Source organism: Chiloscyllium plagiosum, chromosome 37 (genome assembly GCF_004010195.1).
Source record: "Chiloscyllium plagiosum isolate BGI_BamShark_2017 chromosome 37, ASM401019v2, whole genome shotgun sequence".
Lineage (NCBI taxonomy): Eukaryota > Metazoa > Chordata > Chondrichthyes > Orectolobiformes > Hemiscylliidae > Chiloscyllium > Chiloscyllium plagiosum.
In genome coordinates this window covers 15,887,224-15,907,699 of record NC_057746.1, presented here as the reverse complement: position 1 = coordinate 15,907,699, position 20,476 = coordinate 15,887,224, and the positions used below count along the sequence as shown (strand labels likewise).

The window sequence follows — 20,476 nt, the reverse complement described above, 5'->3', positions numbered from 1 at the left end:
TTTCCACACTCTACAGATTTTATCTAGTAGCTCAGACTATCAGGATAATAACAATAAAAAAAAAGTTTCACTGCTTGGATATTGGAATATATGCAATATATCAATAGTTTCTCATCTGTTTGATGTATTTTCATACCTACTCACATAAACATTGTGATAAAAATATTTGGTGCGTGCATTTACATGTAACTAGTTTGGAAACTCCTCATGAACATATTTGAAAGCGAACAAAAAGAATTTCACATTCGTGTCAACGTTATTCAGCATGCTGATGCTGCTGCACCAATTATGTAGGCAAAACCTCAAAATGTCATGGCCTTATGTGATCTTTTTTCTCCACGCAAACCGATTTTAAAATGTTGTGCTCTGGACTACGTGATGTTACTACTCACGTGATCAAACAAAAAAAAAACACCAATTGAAGTAATTGACAATTTCTGCAACCAGGTCCACGTGGAGAGAGAAACTGTCTACTGCTGACAAACTCAGGAAAAGATCATCTCCAAGCGTGATCCGGTCATCAGAACTGACAGGAAGATAAAAAATATAAATCAAATTGATCTACAAAACTAATCGTGGTTGAAAACAAGACTTGTACGTTCAGCAAGTTGGTTATTAATATGGAAGTGTCCATAATCTGAATTTCAGCAGCATGGGAGCAGCATTAAGGAGCATGTGTCTGAGGCTTGCTCGCTCCTTTATACTTTACTTTCTTTTTCCTTTTTTTCAACTTTACAGTCTTTTCGTTTACCTTTGGCCATTTGTCTTAAATTAGGAAGCTAAATTGATGGTCTTGATTGAATGGATCAGTGATAGTAGCAAGCATTGGCCCAGTGTGGAACTTAAGGCAGCTGTGGCAAGATGACGCTGTAGAGTGGTGACTTTTGCTCCATTAGTGACGACGTTATTGTGCCTTGCGCAGGAAGCACCAATGCACTGTTGCAGCTGTGGCAGCATTGCTCGATACAATGCAGGACTCATAGTGGCGGCCATGCTACGATGCTGCCAGCAAGTGAAACTCCTTGTTGCAGCAGTAGCATCAGTGAGCCCTGAAACTAGACCTCACCAGACCCCCGTCAATGTTGGAGGCTCCATCGCCTAGTCAATTGTTGGCATCGGCAGGGAGAACCAAGAGCTACCTGGACAGATTGGGACATTGAATTTGCTTTTGTTGTGTTTCTTTGGTTGATGCGAATTGCATTGATCTCTATGAAGGGGCAGGGGAGTTGTGACTCATTTTACTTTTCCCTGTACTCTTGTATTCCTGGACCTGGGGACATGTGACCATCTAATCTAATTTTATCTAATCTAACCTGAAAAAGCAATTATGCCAAGAATAATTGCGACACCTAAACAGAGGATACTTCAATTGTTACGTAGTTCCACATCTCCAAAGGTACATCTTGCATGGAGATGAGTGTGTAAGTGAGTTCAAATTTAAGAATATTATCAAAAAAATTCTCAGACGTCAACAGCAATCAAAAGAATCAATTCTAGGCTAAGATTAAAGAAAATAGAGGCAAATCTATAAACTGCCAACAGAGAGCTGTCAAGTTTGAGAGACACAAAAGTGGGTTTCAACTTTTCAAACTTGATCAAATAGATTTCATCCAAACAGTTGTTGAGGTGAATTCCCCTAGTGACACTGGGTTTGGTACCTCTCTTAACACATTCGCCTTTACAGCATTTATCATAAGTGAAACAACTAATTTTACCTAACTTCCCCCTTTGTCTGAGGCTGTTTTTGCATCATCTCTTGTCGGCAATAAGTTGCCAAACTGAAAACTTTATTCAAACTAACGTGTGACAATTACATCTTCCAGTGACAGTAACAATGACGCAATTAATCATATCAATTAAAGGAAATGAATATTTGGGATCAGGTGAAAAAAAATGAAATGGACGTCTTGTTAGGACAGTGCTCCTCTCTCAATGTTTCAGAGCCTAATCTCTAGATTAACATGAAACTACTTTCAGGACGGATCCTAAAGTGGTGCTACGATAAAACCGACTGATTATCAGCTGTTAAAATTTGCATACACTGGATGGCCATTCGGTAAGACGAACAGTGTCTATTGCTCAGCAATCCCGCAGAATGAGATGGCAAACCATTGTAATCACTTCAATGTGAATCTATGACGCAAAGTCCAGAAATCCTCTTCACATTCTTTTTGTTGAATTCATCATCAATCATTACTTGCAAAATACCATGTCATCTGAGAAAAGGTATATTGACATTTATTAATATTTAACTATCAGAAGGAAACAAGAATTGGGGAAAAATAGTCATGCTCATATTTCCACACTATGATTAACTGAAGCTCAAGACATATGTCAGTTCACAACATATATCAATGATGTGGACATACGAACCAAATGCAATATTCCAAAGTTGCAGATGACACAAAGTAAAACAAGGATGCATCTAATGAGGAAGATATAAAACATTTTCTGGAGAATTTGGACAGTCATAATAATTGGTGAGAAGAAGGCAATTGATGTGTGATCTTTGTATATTGGAGGTTGTACAATTTCGTAAAAGACAATATGCCCAAAGTATTCCACAATTGGTGAGAGGTCTGAAAATCCCAAATGAACAAGGGCAACTTACTGTAGTTGTCAAAATAAATCTCTAAAGGCAAGCGTTGAAGTGCCGTGACAGAATAGGAAGGCGCATGGAATGTTCACATTTATCGCAAGGGGATATGAGTACAGATGTACTGAAGTGTTGCTATAATTATGTAGGAGGTTGCATAGACTACAGCTGCACTACTGTATGCAGTGTTGGCGACATTCACTCAAAGATATATTTAGTGTAGAAGAAATCTAATGAAGTTTCACCAGATTTGTTTTCCAAACTTCAGGACATTCCCCTGAACAAAGATTGATCGAAATTGCTCTATAGATTTAGGAGTTTTAAAGCGTCTCATTGAAATTTACAAATCACTTAAACAGATCTAGAAAACGTGTGCAAGTACCCTTGTTCCTCTGGCTTGACAGTCAAAAACTATGATTCATAACTTAAAATAAGGATGACTTCTCAGGATCAAAATGTGGAGAGCTTGTTTTTCCTCATGGAGTGGAAAATCTTTCAGATCGATACCCTAGACCACCCTGGAAGCAATTCAGTTTTAACATGCGTTGAATAAACTGAAAATGAAGGTTGGTGTAATCTTCATTTCTAAGGTGTGAAGGTTAAAATGCATAGTGCGAATAAAAGTTCTTGATACATTCAATCAGCATTCCTGGCAGATCATACTTGTCGGGCTGAAAGGCCTACTTCTTTTCATTTATTTCTACGTCAGTGCATATCGAAAAGTTTCCTAATTTTATTGTGAAACAAGTTATGTCTATCAGAAGGCCGTGAAGAAACCACGAAATATTAAAAGGAACAGTGACCCCACAGAAGTTTGTTTGTGAAGCTGAATGAGAGATGCCCTCATGTCCAACAGACTGCATCGGGTTCAATTATTTTAAATCAATATTTTGAAAGAAGTTAACTAAAAACCTATTTATAACAGCAAATTATGATTGCAAGCTACTTCATACTTGACATAATATCGAAGCATCTCGAAACAATTTATAGGAGGCACGGTGGCACAGTGGTTAGCACTGCTGCCTCACAGCGCCAGAGACCCGGGTTCAATTCCCGCCTCAGGCGACTGACTGTGTGGAGTTTGCACATTCTCCTCCGTGTCTGCTTGGGTTTCCTCCGGGTGCTCCGGTTTCCTCCCACAGTCCAAAGATGTGCAGGTCAGGTGAATTGGCCATGCTAAATTGCCCGTAGTGTTAGGTAAGGGGTAGATGTAGGGGTATGGGTGGATTGCGCTTCGGCGGGGCAGTGTGGACTTGTTGGGCCGAAGGGCCTGTTTCCACACTGTAAGTAATCCAATCTAATCTAATTACATGAAGTCAGAGATAGCAGAAAGTGAGGTGGATGACTGGAGCTGCATTCCAAGTCATCAACAATAATGTAAGGTGTATCTCCCTGGTTGGTATAAATCTGTATCATGATGTGTGTGAAACAGAATTAGAGGTTGCATTTTCTCGTGTTATGAAATTGAAGGCATGTATTGTACCTTTAAGAGAGAGTGAATGGCGTATTGCAGTGAAAGCTTACTGACACCTGTTTGACCAACTGTCAGTCTCGGAACCTACTGGAAAATTGAAAAGATGTAGCATTTGGCTGCGAAATAGATACCTGAGTTGGTTGCTGTTTTGACAACAATTGAAATCTAACCAATCTGTTTACATTTTGCACCAGCATTCTAAAACCCAATCAAGTTTGAAATTACTGAATTGACAACGTCAGACCAATGAGACGATTCGATGTTTGGGGTATACTTAAAAAGAAAACAGACATTTTAAAAGTCAGACAAAGACTAATTGTCATTGACAGAGAATAACTGCCATCGTGAAAGAGTGCCATTCAAAGAACACTCTGTCAAAAGTACCTTTTTCAGATGAAACATGCTTACTGTAATATACAGAAAACGACCAAGGAAGATCGTGCAAACGAAAGAAGACGGACACTGGAGATGACAACCGCAGTGTGGTTTTGAAATTAATTTGATGTAATTTCAATATAGGCTTTTCCTGGAAAAATATATTGTTAGAAAGTTGGAGTCAGATAATAAGCAGTTAAGAGAAAAAAGGCTTACAGTTGACAATAGTTGTTTAACTTCAGTTTTAGAGTCAACAACTAATTTGATTTTTTTTTTACATATTGGAATTTGGGAATTCCCTGTCACTCATGTATTAGCGGATTACGAGGCGAGGTGAGCTTTTCTGGGTGTTTGATTTGAAATTTTGAAAAATGTAATAGTAAAAGAGAAATATGAAATGAGGACAATTGGAAAAATGGTGAAATTAATAAATTACCTTGAATGTATGGATTGAATGACTGAAAATGACACAAGTTTACAGACTTGTTAACTGGTTGTATTTACATAATGGGCACGCCAGTGGCACCAAGAAGATGATAATACATCTTTTCTAAGTCAATGATTAAATGAAATATCTTCCACTGCTCCAAGTCAGTAGAGCCGCTGATAAGACTGAGCAATGATTGCACTGACACTAAGAAAAATAAGAGATCGAAAAGAATCGTGTCTAAAAGAAAAAAACCCTCCAGTGATACAAATTGATTCCATAGAGACAGACAATAACCGCCGTGAGTGAGTGCATGTGTTTATTCTTTTCGGTGTCTTCGGGGTTCGCACTGCTCCTTCAAAATGCCAGGGACCTGCATTCAATTCCAGACTCGGGATACTCTCTGTGTGGAGTTTATACATTGCTCCGTTGTCTGCAAACGTTTCCTTTGGATTCTGCGGTTTCCTCCCCGTGTCTGAAGATGTGTAGCATTGGTGAATTGGCCATGCTAAATTGCCCATAATGTTCATGGATGTGTAGGCTCGGTGCATTAGTCTGGAAAATGTGGAGTAATTGGGACCGGGGCATGTGTCTGGGTGGAATATTCTTTGGAGGGTTGTTGTCAACTTGTTGGGCCTATTGGCCTGTTTCCACACTGTAGCGATTTTCTGCTATTTGGTCACATGCAAATGCTTCACAAAGTAAAACGCTTGATCATCCTCCGATATTTTCACTGTAAACAGAACACGACACATACAAACACAAAGTTCACAATTGATGTTCCACATCGCATGAGAGAATGCCTTGCTGACCTGACTTCAGTTCTCTGTTTCTGTTTTGGTATATCTATGACCCCCATTCCACACTCATGTTCCTATCACAAGTGGAAGATATCTCTGATCGAGACATGAACTTGCTTTTCAATAGTACAATATTAATTGCCCTCCCCCACGTGTTCCCTGCTGCATCCCTGTAGCTCACCTCAAATATGTTAGAAACAACTTGGCGGAAGTGAGGACTGCAGATGCTGGAGGATAGAGCAGAGAGTGTGGTACTGGAAAATCACAACAGGTCAGGCAGCGTTTGAGGACCAAAAGCCCTTCACCAGGAAAGTCGACTCTCTTCCTCCTCAGATGCTGCCTGACTTGCTGTGCTTTTCCAGCACCACGCTCTCCACTCAAATGCGTTAGAGTGTTTGCAGATGTGGTGGCAATCCGACAAACACCGTTTCCCTTCCCTTCTGAGCCCAAGCCCTTTCCCCTAACAGGAATAGTATAATGAAGGCGCAATGTTAAGGGGCTTGAAAGACTTCACTCTAGCAAATGTGTTCGGAGAGCTGAAAACAAAACAAACTCGAATTATTCTGCAGGTAAGTCGTGCGCTCAGGAAAGAAACATAATAAATATTGCGGGAGAATTATGCCATTAAGAACTAAATAAAGATTAGAGTGCAATAGTTTTAGGGCAGTGGAAGAGGGAAATATACTTCGAACAACAAAACAAATTAAACATTTTGGGTTTAAAACAGCTTTTGTGAAATGGCAAAACCAACAATAATGTTGTTGGCTTTCGGAAAGAAACAAAAATATTGCCACCGGACAAATATTGACCCCTGTATTAATGAAACGTAAAGGTCAAAAGTGTGGTGCTGGAAAAGCACGGCTGGTGAGGCAGCAAATGAGTAGCATGAGAGTGGCCGTTTTGGGCTTAAAATCTTCATCAGGAATGAGGTAAATGGTGTAGGAGACCAAAAAAAAAACAGAACAAGCTGCAATTAGTTTTCAGGTCAGTCATGTACTCTGGAGAGAAACACAACAAATATCGTGAGAAAACGATGTTAATAAGAACTGAATGAAGATTAGAGTGCATCTGCACTTTTTCCGACAGAATGTAACAAAATGCGATTAAGAAAGAAGAAAAAAGAACCCAATAAAAACATAGAGGGCACAATACTTATTCAGGGGCATATCGAAAAACATTTCTGTTGACCAGTCTGGAGCAAAGTCAGAAAATATGCTACAAATATTTGTCATTCATTTCGCTTGGTTGGCAGACCAGGACAAACCAAAGTCAGAACCTCACACTGAGAGCAACATGCAGAATTAACCAACCAAGCAATTGCACATGGTAACTCAATATGTGTTTTGACTCCTAAACGACATGAGCCGAGAACAGATTATGCTAAATTAAAGAAAGTGTATGTAAATCTACGTTTCATTTGGAGGAGTGTTGCATGTCTCATTTCTGAGAAAGAAGTCGAAAACAAAGATGATCTTGCATTTCATGTGCTTTTAAGAAAAATAAAAGAAACTGTGGAAAAGTGATGTGAGATTCTGAGAGTGACAGAGGCAAGTATAGGTTTCATGCAGAGAGTGGCTACATTGCAATGTAAAAAAAAGGAAAGGGGTTGATAGATTAAAATGTGCATGGCTCTTGCCATCATGCTGGAACTGGTGAAACTTCTACATGATCATCGATTGGGTAAGAACGCTGGTCGAGAGTTGAAAATAACGATAACTGTAAGAGGTTATGATTCTGAAAGTGAGGAAAAATAGATGTGCACGGAGCTGAATTTATATTGCTGAGTTCGCTGTTTATCAAGAATAGTACGTTTGGTGATTGAGAGTGTGGGAACTGCAAAATCTTTGGTCGGGGAGAAATATGGCACTTTGTAAACGTCAACATAGAAGCATGATTTGCATGGGATGATAACAAAGAAAAGATGGGTGAATGGAGTAAGTCTCATTGTACGCTAATCTGATTAAGCAATGCCAAAACAAAATCTTCATCGAGACCCAATTCAAAACTCAGACTATAGCTTCCCTCTAATATTGGCCAGCAATATCAACAGCTGTGAGTATATATAATTCTGTCCATTCAAGGATAAGCAGCTCATATTTCAGTGTCACCACTGTTACTATGCAATTTAATAATGCTCATATGAATAAACTAGGATCGCATCTGAAAGTTGGTTCAAACTCTGTAATCGGAATGTTACTGATTTTGCTCTTGTGGTTCAGCAAGAACACACACAAGCTCGTCTTATGATGTCAGAGAGAAAACAAACAAAATATCAATAGTTCTGAAATGATAAACGATGAACAAACAAGTATGAATTTTGTAAAGCTCATGAAGTAGTAAAATGCATGATTTCTATCGGAGAGCAGAAGGTTTTTCAACTTGTTTGTGATTTATCCCTTGGTATACAGGTTATTTTATATTCCAGTACGTTGTTAGCTGTGGGCCTTCTGTCTGGGCATACTGCTTATGTCTCAGCATTTGTCTTATTGCTGTAATATTAGTTCCTTGCTTGGTGTAGAATTATCAATATCCCTTGTGCCCAGTACCTTCGCATGATTTAACTTTTATTTGAAGAGAAGTTGATCTGCAAGCTTTTGTAGCATTACAAGGTTGAATATGAACCATGTGTGAATTCTTCCTGGGAATTTTGTCTGTTCACACAATGGTTAGATATGAGTTGCATGTTTGGGTCTCATTATGGTCGGTGTAATGAGAAGATGATGAAAGCTTCTTTTATAACGTATCTGCCTCGATTCTCTGGCAACACAGCCCAACTCCCAGCGGTTAATGTCCCTAATATTTACTGCACAATGTCAATGCGCACTAATACATTGCCATTCTCTTTCAGGTCGCCTATGTCACGATGTGTGAATTCAGATCGCTAATCCCTCAAACTACACATGCAACGACATAGTTGTTGAAATATAACTATGCCATTCAATATCACTGACAAGACAACCCAAGTCTTTCTTTATTCAATCATCAATAATTCAGGATGCAGAATCCTCAGACGCCATCTCCAAGAATAATTCATATTAATGGAATATTTATTCTGCAACAATGTGAGAAATTCAATGACAGTATCAGTGGTTCAAAAGAAAAATAATAACAGAAGTCTAACATAAGTATTTCGATAAAGTTAACTTAAGGACGAAAGCTTGTAGAAGTCAAATCATGTCATTAGAAAACTTCAATATATTGAAATATGTTTGGATAAATTGATTACAAATGTTGGCTTGTAGTTCCCGAAGCCCAATCAAGCATTCATTTTGACCACATTTTACACATCACAAAATGTCCAGCTACCTGGTTTGAAAGCAGGAACACAAAGTAGTATTTCATTTCCATTTGAAACCAGAATCAGTGTTATAAATGCTGTGGAAATGGTGAAGTGTCTTCAAATTTCTTTCAAAACTAATATTTTCATCAATAGGCTGAGGAGAGAGTTTATTTAAAGTAGAGCACAAAATAAGACAGTGGACTTTGACGGGAAGTTTGCAAAATTTTTAAATTTCATTATCAAAGTACAGATAATTTTTGACAAGTTTTTAACATGTGAAAAAAAAGAACAAAATGCTGCTCAGCATCTGTATTGACTTGCTTCAAGATATACAATGTTGTGATCAATCACTTGAGTTGAAGTTCATCTTCACCCAGGGAAATTGATGAAGAGAGTAAAACACAACACTGAACAACAACTCAGCTGACGGCCCAAAACGTTCAAGACTTCTATGGGTTGCATTTGGTTTAATGCTTCCAGCTGTGCAACAAATGAAAATAACGGCTGGAAGACCTACCAATATCCTGCGGTGTGGACAATGTGGATTAAGACTTCAGAAGAAACTTGTTTGCATTTTGAATACGATGGCGTTCAGGATTCCAATATAAAATGCAAAGTAAAACTGGAGCATAACTTCAGGAGACAAAGGTTGATCTTTGCTCTCTAAACAAAATAAGAACATTTTGTACCCTGACTCAATTCTGAAACGAAAATCTGGTTCCAGCCAATAGGATTACTTTTGATATGTCATATTTGTAAGAGTATTTTTCTCTCAGAAACATATGTTGGAAAATATAGGGCTGCGACTCTAACAATAAATTACATGTTCCCTTTACCCGTATGATAAAACACATCATTTGATCATCCAGTTGGTGGAATATTTCTGTGTACAAAGCAATATCTACGTTTTTAAAATTATAGCAGTGTATGTAAAGGTGTTTGGAAGGTGTTATTTGAAGAGCTTTGTTGAATTTCTTGAAGGCTGTGTTCACTTTTGCTACTGATGTCGGTGATGGAGGGAGGGGATATTGTGAATGTGGCTGATAATCAAGCAGGCTGCTTTGTCCTGGATGGTGTCGAGCTTCTTCAGTGCTGTTTGGGCTTCAATCGTTCTGGCAAGTAGGAAGTATTCCATTACACTTCTAAGCTATGCCTTGCAGATAGTGGACAGGTAGTGGAGAGTCACGAGATGAGTTACTTGCTGCAGTATTTCCAGTTTCTGACTTGCTTCAGAAACCACCTGTGTTTATGTGATGACTCCAGTTCAGTTTCTGGTCAATGACCACTCCTAGCATGTTGTTAGTGAATATTGCAATGATAGTAACATAACTGAATGTCAAGGGGTAATGATTATACTGTTTAATATCTTTGATGACATTAGCCTGTCATTGTGTCAAGCGAATGCTACTTGACAATTGTAAGCTCAAGCCTGGATATTGTTTCAACGTTGTTGCATTTCAACATGGACCATTCAGTGTTTGAGGAGACCAATTGTGCTGAACATTATACAATAATTTGCTAATTGCAGCACTTCTGATCTTATAATGGAGGGATGGTAATCTATAAAGTTGCTGAAGGTGGTTAGGCGTTAATCGCTATACGCTAAGGTTCTCCTGCAGAATGTCATGGAGAAGAAATAGCGGATCTGCAACAACACCAACTAACTTCCTACGTTTCCAGTATGGCTCCAACCAGTGGACAGTATGCCACTGATGCCCATTGATTCCAGTTTTCTTAGGATGTTTGATGCCACGCTTAGTCGAATGCAGGCTTGATGACAAAGTATGTCGCTTTCACCTCACATCTTTGATCCATCTTTGAATCCACGCTGCAACGAGGCCAGGAACTGAGTAGCCCTGTTGGAAGCCAAACTGGTGCCGATGAGTTTGTTATTGCTGAGTAGTTACTGCTCAATAGCACCAGTGATCACATCATTCATCATCCTACAGATGATCAAGAGTAGTTTGCTGGATGAGTGATTGGCCGGATTTGATTTTTTTCCTGCTTTTTTATGTACAGGACATAGCTGGGTAATTTTCCATATTATTGTTAAATGCCAGTATTGTACTGGAACAGTTTGACTATTGTGGTGGCAAGTTACAGAACACAAGTCTTTAGTTGCACTGTCGAATGTTTTCAGGGCCTGAGGTTTGCAGTATCCAAAGTCTCCAGCAGTTTCTTGATAACTCGTGGAGTGAATCGAATTGATTGAATACTGGTATCTGTAGAAGTGCAGACCACTAGAATAGGCCGAAATGAATTTTCCACTCAGCACTTCTGGCTGAAGATCGCTATTTCGACATCAGCCTTATCTTTTCACTGATCTGCTGGGCTCTTCCATCATTAATATTTGGATAATTGTGGGCCCTCCCCCTTCTGTAAGTAGTTTTATTGTACACTATCATTCACGGTTGGATGCGGTAGGACAGTGAAACTTACATTTGACCTGTTGCTTGTGGGGTCACTTTGCTCTGTCTATCACTTGTTGCTTACGCTATTTGGCATGGAAGTAACCCTGTTTTGTGGCTTCACCTGAACTTCAGGTATAACTAGTACTGCACCTGACATGCCCTCCTGCATTTTCTATTGAAGGATTGTGCTGGAATACAACTCTGCTGCTATGATTACCGACATCGCCTCATAGATGCTAAGTATTTGAGTTGCTCGACCTGTTCGAAGTCGATCTGATTTAGCACAGTGATAACGCCATGTAACATGATCAGAGTAATTCTCAACGTGAAGGCAGGATGTTTCCACAGAATTGTGCATTGATCACTCTTACCAATACTGTTAAGGTCAGATTCATCTGGAGCTTGGCAAATTGCAAAGGATGACATCAATTATGTTTTCCCACTTTTTTCTTTCCCTCATCAACGCAGAGTCTCGCCGTTATGCCCTTTAGGTCCTGACCAGCTTGATTTGCAGTACTACTGCTGGGACACTCTTGGTGGTGGATTTTGAAATCCCGCACACAGACTACATTTTGTGCACTTGCCATCCTCAGTACTTTCTCTCAGTGTTATTAAAGATGATGGAGTACACATTCACCAGCTGAGCGCATACAGGAGGAGGTAATCAGCAGGCAATTTCCTTGTTGATGTTTATCTTGAAGCCACAAGACCTCGTGGGGTCCTCGGTCAATGTTGATGTCTCTCAGCGCACCTCACTCCTGACTGTGTTGCCACCCCTTCGAGGTCTGTCCTGCAAGACGCTCATTGGAATTACACAAGCTGGAAGGCCAGGGTAATTCTTAATGGCAGAGTAGGAGTTTTCCGCAAAAACAAACAAGTCAACTCTTCTCCATTTGTTCTTGCAAATGTAAATGGGACCACGTTGTAAGTGGCGTGCACAGCAGACTTTATCGAAATAATGTCAAGTCAAACAGTACTTCGCTTATTGTGTGGAATCCTGGACAGTTAGGAGGGTGTGATATAACACGAACCCATAGTAACCTTAAAATTAAAAAAAAATAAACTATATTGTCCACACTCGTTCAATTTTGAAGACGTGTTACATCTAATCAAAACGTTTCTCAACCTGCTTCGGTCTACATGTTAGCCTCAGCGTGATGTGAATAGTGGTGGACAATTAAATCACTCACGGAGGAGAAAACACCACAAATGGCCTCGTTCTCCAGTCAGAAGTGCCACCTGGATGATCTGTTGCTGCCTCGTGCAGCAGTGAACAACTTCACAGACACCCAGTTTTAGTCAACTTGATTCACTTCACGTGATATCAGGTCATTTCTATTTTATCCTGAGTGGTAAGTTGCTCCTGAAGACAGCGAAATGTGAATGGCACATATTTGATATGAAATTGCTGCTGAAAAAAGGTTCCCAGCTTAGACTGTGTGGCAGTCTGATCCCAAATTCGTCATTCCAATCTTGCAGCGGATAATGGCATGGAAATAAGTGTATTCTTTCAATGCAAAACAAAAGCAAATATTAATCAAAAGCGCATTCCACTATCTGGAAAAAAATAAGCAGTAGTGAAGTTGGCTTCTTGGTGACTGGACATATTGTTAAGTTTTATTTCTTGAGGAATTGGTTTAGTTTTTAATGTTCTTTCTATTTTAAAAAGATTTGATACAGTAATTACTAAAGACAGCAATTATGGTAACGGATTACATTAAATGGCAGATAATACCGAATATGTATTCAGAGTGAGGATGAGTCCAACATTTTGACGAGGTTAATTTTCTCCTGTTAGGTGTCTATCGTTGATAAATGGCTGCTGCCATCAACATCTCAGGTGTCTTCCACATTGCCTTTCCCTGCGATGCAGCTTAATTTTGCATTTGTGCTGCTGTCATGTAAACTGAATGTATTGCTAATATTGCAATCAGCATTCTAAAATCTTTAATGAACAAGTGATATTTGAGCGAAAATGATTGGCAGAATTTTCCACATTCCTGTTTAAATATGAAGTGCATATCACATCTAATCACCCAAACCCATGATGAATTAATAGTATTAATGTTAATACATCACAAAGCTCTTAGTTATCAAATTTTAATGAGGAAGAAGCATCAATCTCGCTCTGAAAAAAAAGCTACTTTTAATAAATCAGGCTTCGTCTGCGATCGAAACTGACAAACCATCAGCCACTATAGTAAAAAAGGCAGCTGGTCAACTAGAAAGAGCACCTCAAACTGTTTAAATGAAAGCAAATCGGCCTAGTAGCATGAGGTATACAGAGATATACAGTATCCTCTGTGAAACGCAGACAAGCACAGTCCCTGAGAAACTTGACTCTATACTGTACTTTAGGCTGTGAATCTAAACGTCAGAAACATAGGAACACCCATTTAATTCGCTTCAATGGTAACCCCAGACTGATAGTTTATGTCTGCATGCAGAAGTAAATTCAGAATATCACAAGTCTGTTGTGTACAGTTTGTGATCTCAAATGCATGAGGGATAAAGTGGCAATGAACGACGAGCATTTTCTAGGACTAGCATCGAGGCACAGGGTCGATCCAGAAACCGAAACTGTACAAAAAATGCCACTTTGGAAATGATCATATTCAAAGTCAGAATGCGGTTCAAATTCGAACTAAATATTTCACGATGCTGGCATTTGTTTAATGAGAGCGTTTGTGAGATTTGGATTTATAAATTAATTGATATCACTATAGAAAATGAAAATGTTGGTGAGGATGATACCGAGATACTTGAATCTAGACTAGAAGCGATTGAGGTTCACAAGGAAGAGGTATTAAACATACTGCAGACTGTGAAAATAGGTAAGTCCCCTGGGCCGGATGGGATCTATCCTAGGATCCCCTGGGAAGCAAGGGAAGAGATTGCCGAGCCTTTGACATTGATCTTCAAATCATCATTGTCTACAGGAATAGTGCCTGAGGACTGGTGGTTCCCTTGTTCAAAAAGGGTAGTAGAGACAACCCTGGTAATTATAGACCAGTGAGTCTCACTTCAGTTGTTGGTAAAGTGTTGGAAAAGTTTATAAGAGATAGGATTTATAACCATCTAGAAAATAATAATCTGATCAGGGACAGTCAGCACGGTTTTGTGAAGGGCAGGTCGTGTCTAACGAATCTTATTAGCTTTTTTGACAAAGTGACAAAACAAGTAGATGAGAATAAACTGGTTGATGTGGTGTATATGGATTTAAGCAAGGCGTTCGATAAGGTACCCCACAGTAGGCTATTATACAAAATGCGGAGGAATGGGATTGTGGGAGACATAGCAGTTTGGATCAGTAATTGCTGAAAGAAAACAGAGGATTGTAGTTGATGGAACATGTTCACCTTGGTGTCCAGTTACTAGCGGCGTACCGCAAGGGTCGGTGTTTGGTCCACTGCTGTTCGTCATTTTTATAAATGACCTGGATGAGGGCTTAGAAGGGTGGGTTAGTAAATTTGCGGACGACACTAAGGTCGGTGGAGTAGTGGATCGTGACGAAGGATGTAGTAGGTTGCAGAGAGACATAGATAGGATGCAGAGTTGGGCTGAGAGGTGGCAAATGGAGTTTAATGTGGACAAGTGTGAGGTGATACACTTTGGATGGAGTAATCGGAATGCAAAGTACTGTGCAAATAGTAAGATTCTTTGGAGTGCAGATGAGCAGAGAGATCTCGGTGTCCATGTACACACATCCCTGAAAGTTGCCACCCAGATTGACAGGGTTGTTAAGAAGGCATACAGTGTTTTGGCCTTTATTAAGAGAGGGATTGAGTTCTGGAACCAGAAAGTTATGCTGCAGCTGTAAAAAGCTCTGGTACGGCCACACTTGGAATATTGTGTACATTTCTGGTCACTGCATTATAAGAAGGATGTGGAAGCTTTGGAAAGGGTGCAGAGGAGATTTACTAGGATGTTGCCTGATATGGAAGGAATGTCTTACGAGGAAAGGCTGAGGGACTTGATGCTGTTCTGGTTAGAGAGAAAAAGGTTGAGAGGTGACTTAATAGAAACATACAAGATAATTAGAGGGCTATATAGGGGGACAGGCAGAGCCTTTTTTCCAAGTATGGGGACGGCAAACACGTGGGGACACAACTTTAAAGTGAGGGGAGATAGGTATAAGACAAATGTCAGAGGTAGTTTCTTTACTCAGAGAGTAGTAAGGGTATAGAATGCTTTGCCTGCAACGGTAGTAGATTCGCCATGTTTAAGTGCATTTAAGTCGTCATTGGACAGGCAAATGGACATACATGGAGTCGTATAGGTGGGATGGGCTTCAGATTGGTATGACAGGGCGGCGCGACATCGAGGGCCGAAGGGCCTGTACTACGCTGTAATGTTCTATGTTCTATGATATCTACATCATAAGCTCATTGAGTCTGACCCGTTCAAAAACAAATGTATAAATATTTCACTCCCATTCTCCACGTCTTAGCCCACAGTCTTGTATAACTTGGCATCACCAATAGTCATCTAGATACTTCTTAAAATCAATGAGCGGTCCTGCTTCTATCACATTTACAGGCAGTGAATTCCAGATTTCCGCTATCCCTTTCTATGAAATAAGTTTCCTCATAATTTTTTTTATCCTAACCGTTCTGCCTATTAACTGCAACGCATGCCCTGTGGTGTTTGATCCCTCGAACATGTTCGTGCCCTATGTCTCACCCTCAGTACCCTCTACTCCAACGACAAAAAAACCTATTCTACCTTCTATCTCTTCAATTCGAGAATTTCAAAAGTTTCCAACATAAAATAAAATTCTCTCCATCAGTGGTGAATCCGTTGAACAAAATGTTTTTTATTGTGAAGTCAACCCTGTCTGCTGTTTCCTTTTAACTCTACAAATATTTATTTAAATATGTATTGCATTTCCCTTGTGAATTTATGATTTAATTTCCTTTCATTGCCCTGTCAATCAGTGCATTTCAGATCTTCGTAACTCGTTGTGTAACACCCATACTCATTATCTTCTTTCAGATTTTTTAATGATTAACAATTTGCGATTTTATCGACACCTCCTACCAGTTGAAAATGTTTCAAATGTCTAAAACCATTTTTATCAATTAGTTTATTTATTGCAAATTGATTTCTCCTTACAGGACTTGTTGATTTTAATTTAATTTGGTCACATTTCGTAACTTGACCGGAGAAAGGGCGTTCCCTATGACCGAAAAAAATCACTGGACCATGTCACAATTGGACAACGTTCATGGTACGTCTCAGGCAGTTCCAATGACAGAAAGGAAACAAAAAGATCTGGAGAGGCCTAAAATTAGTTTCTTACCTGAAGGTCGTACCAGACGATGTGAGGACATGCCTCGAAGTAAATTCTAGCAGAGAAAAGGAATCTGACTAACTATCCAACCAAACAGTTGTGAAATGAGGTGACAGCGTGTGAAAGCATTTGGAGTGTATGACATTGACTGGAAATGTGCAACAGACATATCCAAAACCAGATGATGAAATGTTAGAGAGTGGCTGTTTTGAAGGACATACCCTCCATTTCCGGATCTGATTATGCTTCGGTTGCCAGTTTGTCAACTGACCCACAAATTAATATTCTCACCCTCATGTCCAAAAACAGACCACGAATGCTTTGTTTAGCATTTCTTCGCAAACCATGATCAATATTCTGTTTCTTCTTTTCTATTTGAATGCAAAATGCTATTGTTGAGAAGCAGAGAATTTGAGATGTTTTCTGTTCAGTTACAGTTCATCGACCTCTAGCAAATCAACATCCAGCTAGCTAACCAGTCAATCTCGAGTCGACGAGAGATTTCAGGCATAACCTGCTGTAAGGCTCAGAGGTTGACGAAGTGGTGCTACTGACAAATATTGCAGGAAAATATTTGCAGTTCATCATTCGTTGCTGGTCCTCCCATTTTCGCACTGTATACTCTCTCTAATTTGTTAAGGGGCATGAAGCTGTGGAGAAGGAAACAAGATCTTTCTCTGTCGTTACGCCTTCTGTGTCTGCTGCAACTGGGGTGATGAGGCTTCTGCTTTCCAGCAGGAGTAGAATGTGTTGTGTTTTGAATGATGAGGTGAAGGTCTAGAGAAGGCAAGGGAAATTGGTGAGTGAAGTGCTGGGCATTTGAAATAATCTCCATGGTAGTGGCAAGCACCTGTCAAGCAATGAAAGCACGCAATGAGAGATGAACTGCTTGGGACAGTGTTTTTAGTTTTTCTTTGCTGAGATGATGAGACGACCATTTTAAGAAAGAAAAGCCAAACATTCATGCACAGGAGTTGATTGTACTGTTCTGTTCTGAATTATAAATGCATGAAAGTATATTCGTTTCTCTGGAGCATTATCAGTCAAGTACGTTATTTGTGGTAAAAAAATAGTCAAATATTATCCCCAGATACCTGCATATCTGAATGAGAAGATGCTATTGTTTGATAATGCTTTAGATGTTTAATTTTGTTTCGGTCTGACTACCTCATGCTCAATGAGGTTTCAAATGATTTTTTAAAAAGTCGGTATAAATGCATAACTTTTTGAAAACAAAACAGATTCATCAATTGGGGCGGCACGATGGCTCAGTGGTTAGAATTACTGCCTCACAGCACCAGGGACCCGCGTTCAATTCTCACCCCGGGCAACTCTCTGTCTGGAGTTTGCACATTCTCGCTCTGTCTGCATGGGTTTCCTCCCACAGTCCAGAGATGTGCAGGTTAGGTGACTTGGCCATGCTAAATTGCCCGTAGTGTTAGATGCATTAGTCAGGGGTGAATGTAAGGGAATGGGTCTGGGTGGGTTGCTCTTCGGAGGGTAGGTGTGGACTGGTTGAGCCGAAGGGCATGTTTCCACTCTGGAGGGAATCTAATCTAATGAACATCCTCCTAGGATAGGTGAGCAAGACGTTATTTAAAGAAAATTTTCAAGACAACGGTGTGCATTTTTAAATGAAATATAAGTCCGCTTTGTTCCTTCGAGTATCATGCGAAATAAAGACAAAATGAGCCAGTGACCTCACATTAAAAAAAACTGTTACCAAATTTAACAAAGGATGCAAAAACTAGAATCACAATGAATATTGTATAAATTGTGTGAATTGGAATAATGTTCAGTGTCATACAGATCTGTAGCAGGGAGAGAAAAACCCCTGCCACCAACTACAGTTCATGTCAGCAAAAAAAACAAATTAAACAAGTAAGCATTTCAATCCTATTTTCAGCAATTGGCACAGAGCCTTGTATGTATTGGCATGACAAGTGCAAATCTAGTTCCTTCTGCAACGTATAAGGGTTTGTTCTTTTATCACCCACATCGGCAGTAAGTAGCAGATGCTCAACACCTTATCGGTGAAATGTTTTTCCTCACATATCTACTATAATATCTGCTTCTTACCTTAAATTGTTAAGTTGTTCTTAAGTTCTCCACATGATGGCAGATACTTAGTTATTACATGGCGAGTCTTGAACATACCATCAGGTGTGGAATTGTAAAACATGACTACCACAGTTATAGAAGGGAACAAATCCCTTCATTTTGCTATTAAGCAGTTAGCAGTCTAGTTAATTTATTAAATCAGCCTTTTAAATTGCACACTGTCACCGATGCAATACGTTTTATACTGAGCAATAATATAAAAGTAACTGAGCATTTCTCGGTAAATATTCTTATACTATATTTAATGATGCTGCTATTCATCTTATTCTTTCATACGTTCATGTGAACAATCAGATTTTTTTTTACATGCCTTGCACAGTAATGGGGTATAATCCAAGGGCCTCCAATATCACACACAACAATTGTCTAATTGATCTGCATTCCGGCTGAAAAAAATCCTTTATTGCCATTCGTGGATGTACATTATTAAAGTCTCCATATTGTTTAAAATATTCATCTTGTTGCACCAAAATGTCTGTACTGACACAAGAGAAGATGTTTGAACGTTTTCTTGAAATTGGTATTACAGAGTGCATAGCAGGCTGGGTTGACAGCACTGTTTATGTAACAGAGCCAATATCCAATTGTCCAAACTGCATTGGGGACACAGTTTGAACAAAATGTTTTAATGAACACGATAACATCGTATGGGGTCCAGGTTATAATAAATGCCAGGAGAATTGCGAAGACGGTTTGAGTGACTCTCAATTCTCGGGTTGCAACTGCTTTCTTCTTAGCAGGTGACTTGGTCATACCAGTGCTTTTATCATCAGCTGTGATGTCTCTATCTGTTCCCCTCTGGCTGCTGATGGGTGGAATTATTCCTGCTTTGGTGGCACTGCCGTTGTAGTTTTCAGATTTGCGAGCTATCTTTAAACAAAAGAGTTTGTATATTTCTGATTTGAGACAGCTTCGTGCATGAGGAACATTTGAACTCTCTTGCATCATTCCTTGTTTCTTCTGTTTTGTTGTTGGAAAGGAACTTGTTTCACTGGAGAAGTCTCGCTTTTTTCCTCTGTGATAATTGGAATTTGGTAGTTCTTTACTTTGCTTTTTGATGGAATAAACGCCGTGAGGCACGTTGTTTATGCTGTTATGATCTATTTTCATCAATTTATTCATCACAAGTCTTGGACAAGCACTATCCTTGCTTGATTTAGACATATTTCTATCTTCTTTTATTCGACTCTTGCTAGCTCGAGATATGTGTATGTATAAAATCACCATGATCGTAACAGGGAGGTAAAAGGCGACTATTGTAGTGCCAAAAGTAACCGCAGGATTTGAGAGGAACTGAACATAACACTCGCCATCACTAACGTTCTGTTCCCCTGTGATAAACTGCCAGAAGAGAATAGGAGGAGCAAACACAATAAATGGTAACATCCAAGCTGTTGCAATCATTATCGCTGCCCTCTTAGTTGTTCTGCTCAAGGGGTAGCTAAGAGGTTTAGTCACGCAGAAGTAGCGGTCAAGGCTGATCACAAGGAGGTTCATGACAGAAGCATAGCTCACAACATAATCGACAGCAAGCCATAAATCACACACCACTGGGCCCATAGGCCAGTGACCTATTACAATGTAAATGGTGTATAGATTCATGGAGAATACACCTACAATCAAATCAGCGCAGGCTAAGCTGAGCAGAAAGTAGTTATTAATAGTCTGTAGTTGTCTATTGATCATAACAGATACTATA

The 20,476-nt window shown here is 39.5% G+C and overlaps 2 protein-coding genes across 5 annotated transcripts in view; one reads left to right on the top strand and one right to left on the bottom strand.

Moving 5' to 3' along the window:
* LOC122541318 (netrin-G1-like) overlaps nucleotides 1-20,476 on the top strand; it is a 910,622-nt gene that overhangs the window by 484,356 nt on the left and 405,790 nt on the right. The window lies entirely within an intron of this gene.
* Nucleotides 19,231-20,476, bottom strand: part of LOC122541232 (muscarinic acetylcholine receptor M2-like) — a 32,022-nt gene continuing 30,776 nt past the window's right edge. The window contains exon 2 of the mRNA XM_043677852.1: nucleotides 19,231-20,471. Within this exon, the coding sequence (XP_043533787.1) occupies nucleotides 19,231-20,471 (1,241 nt within the window). The remainder of the gene's footprint in view (nucleotides 20,472-20,476) is intronic.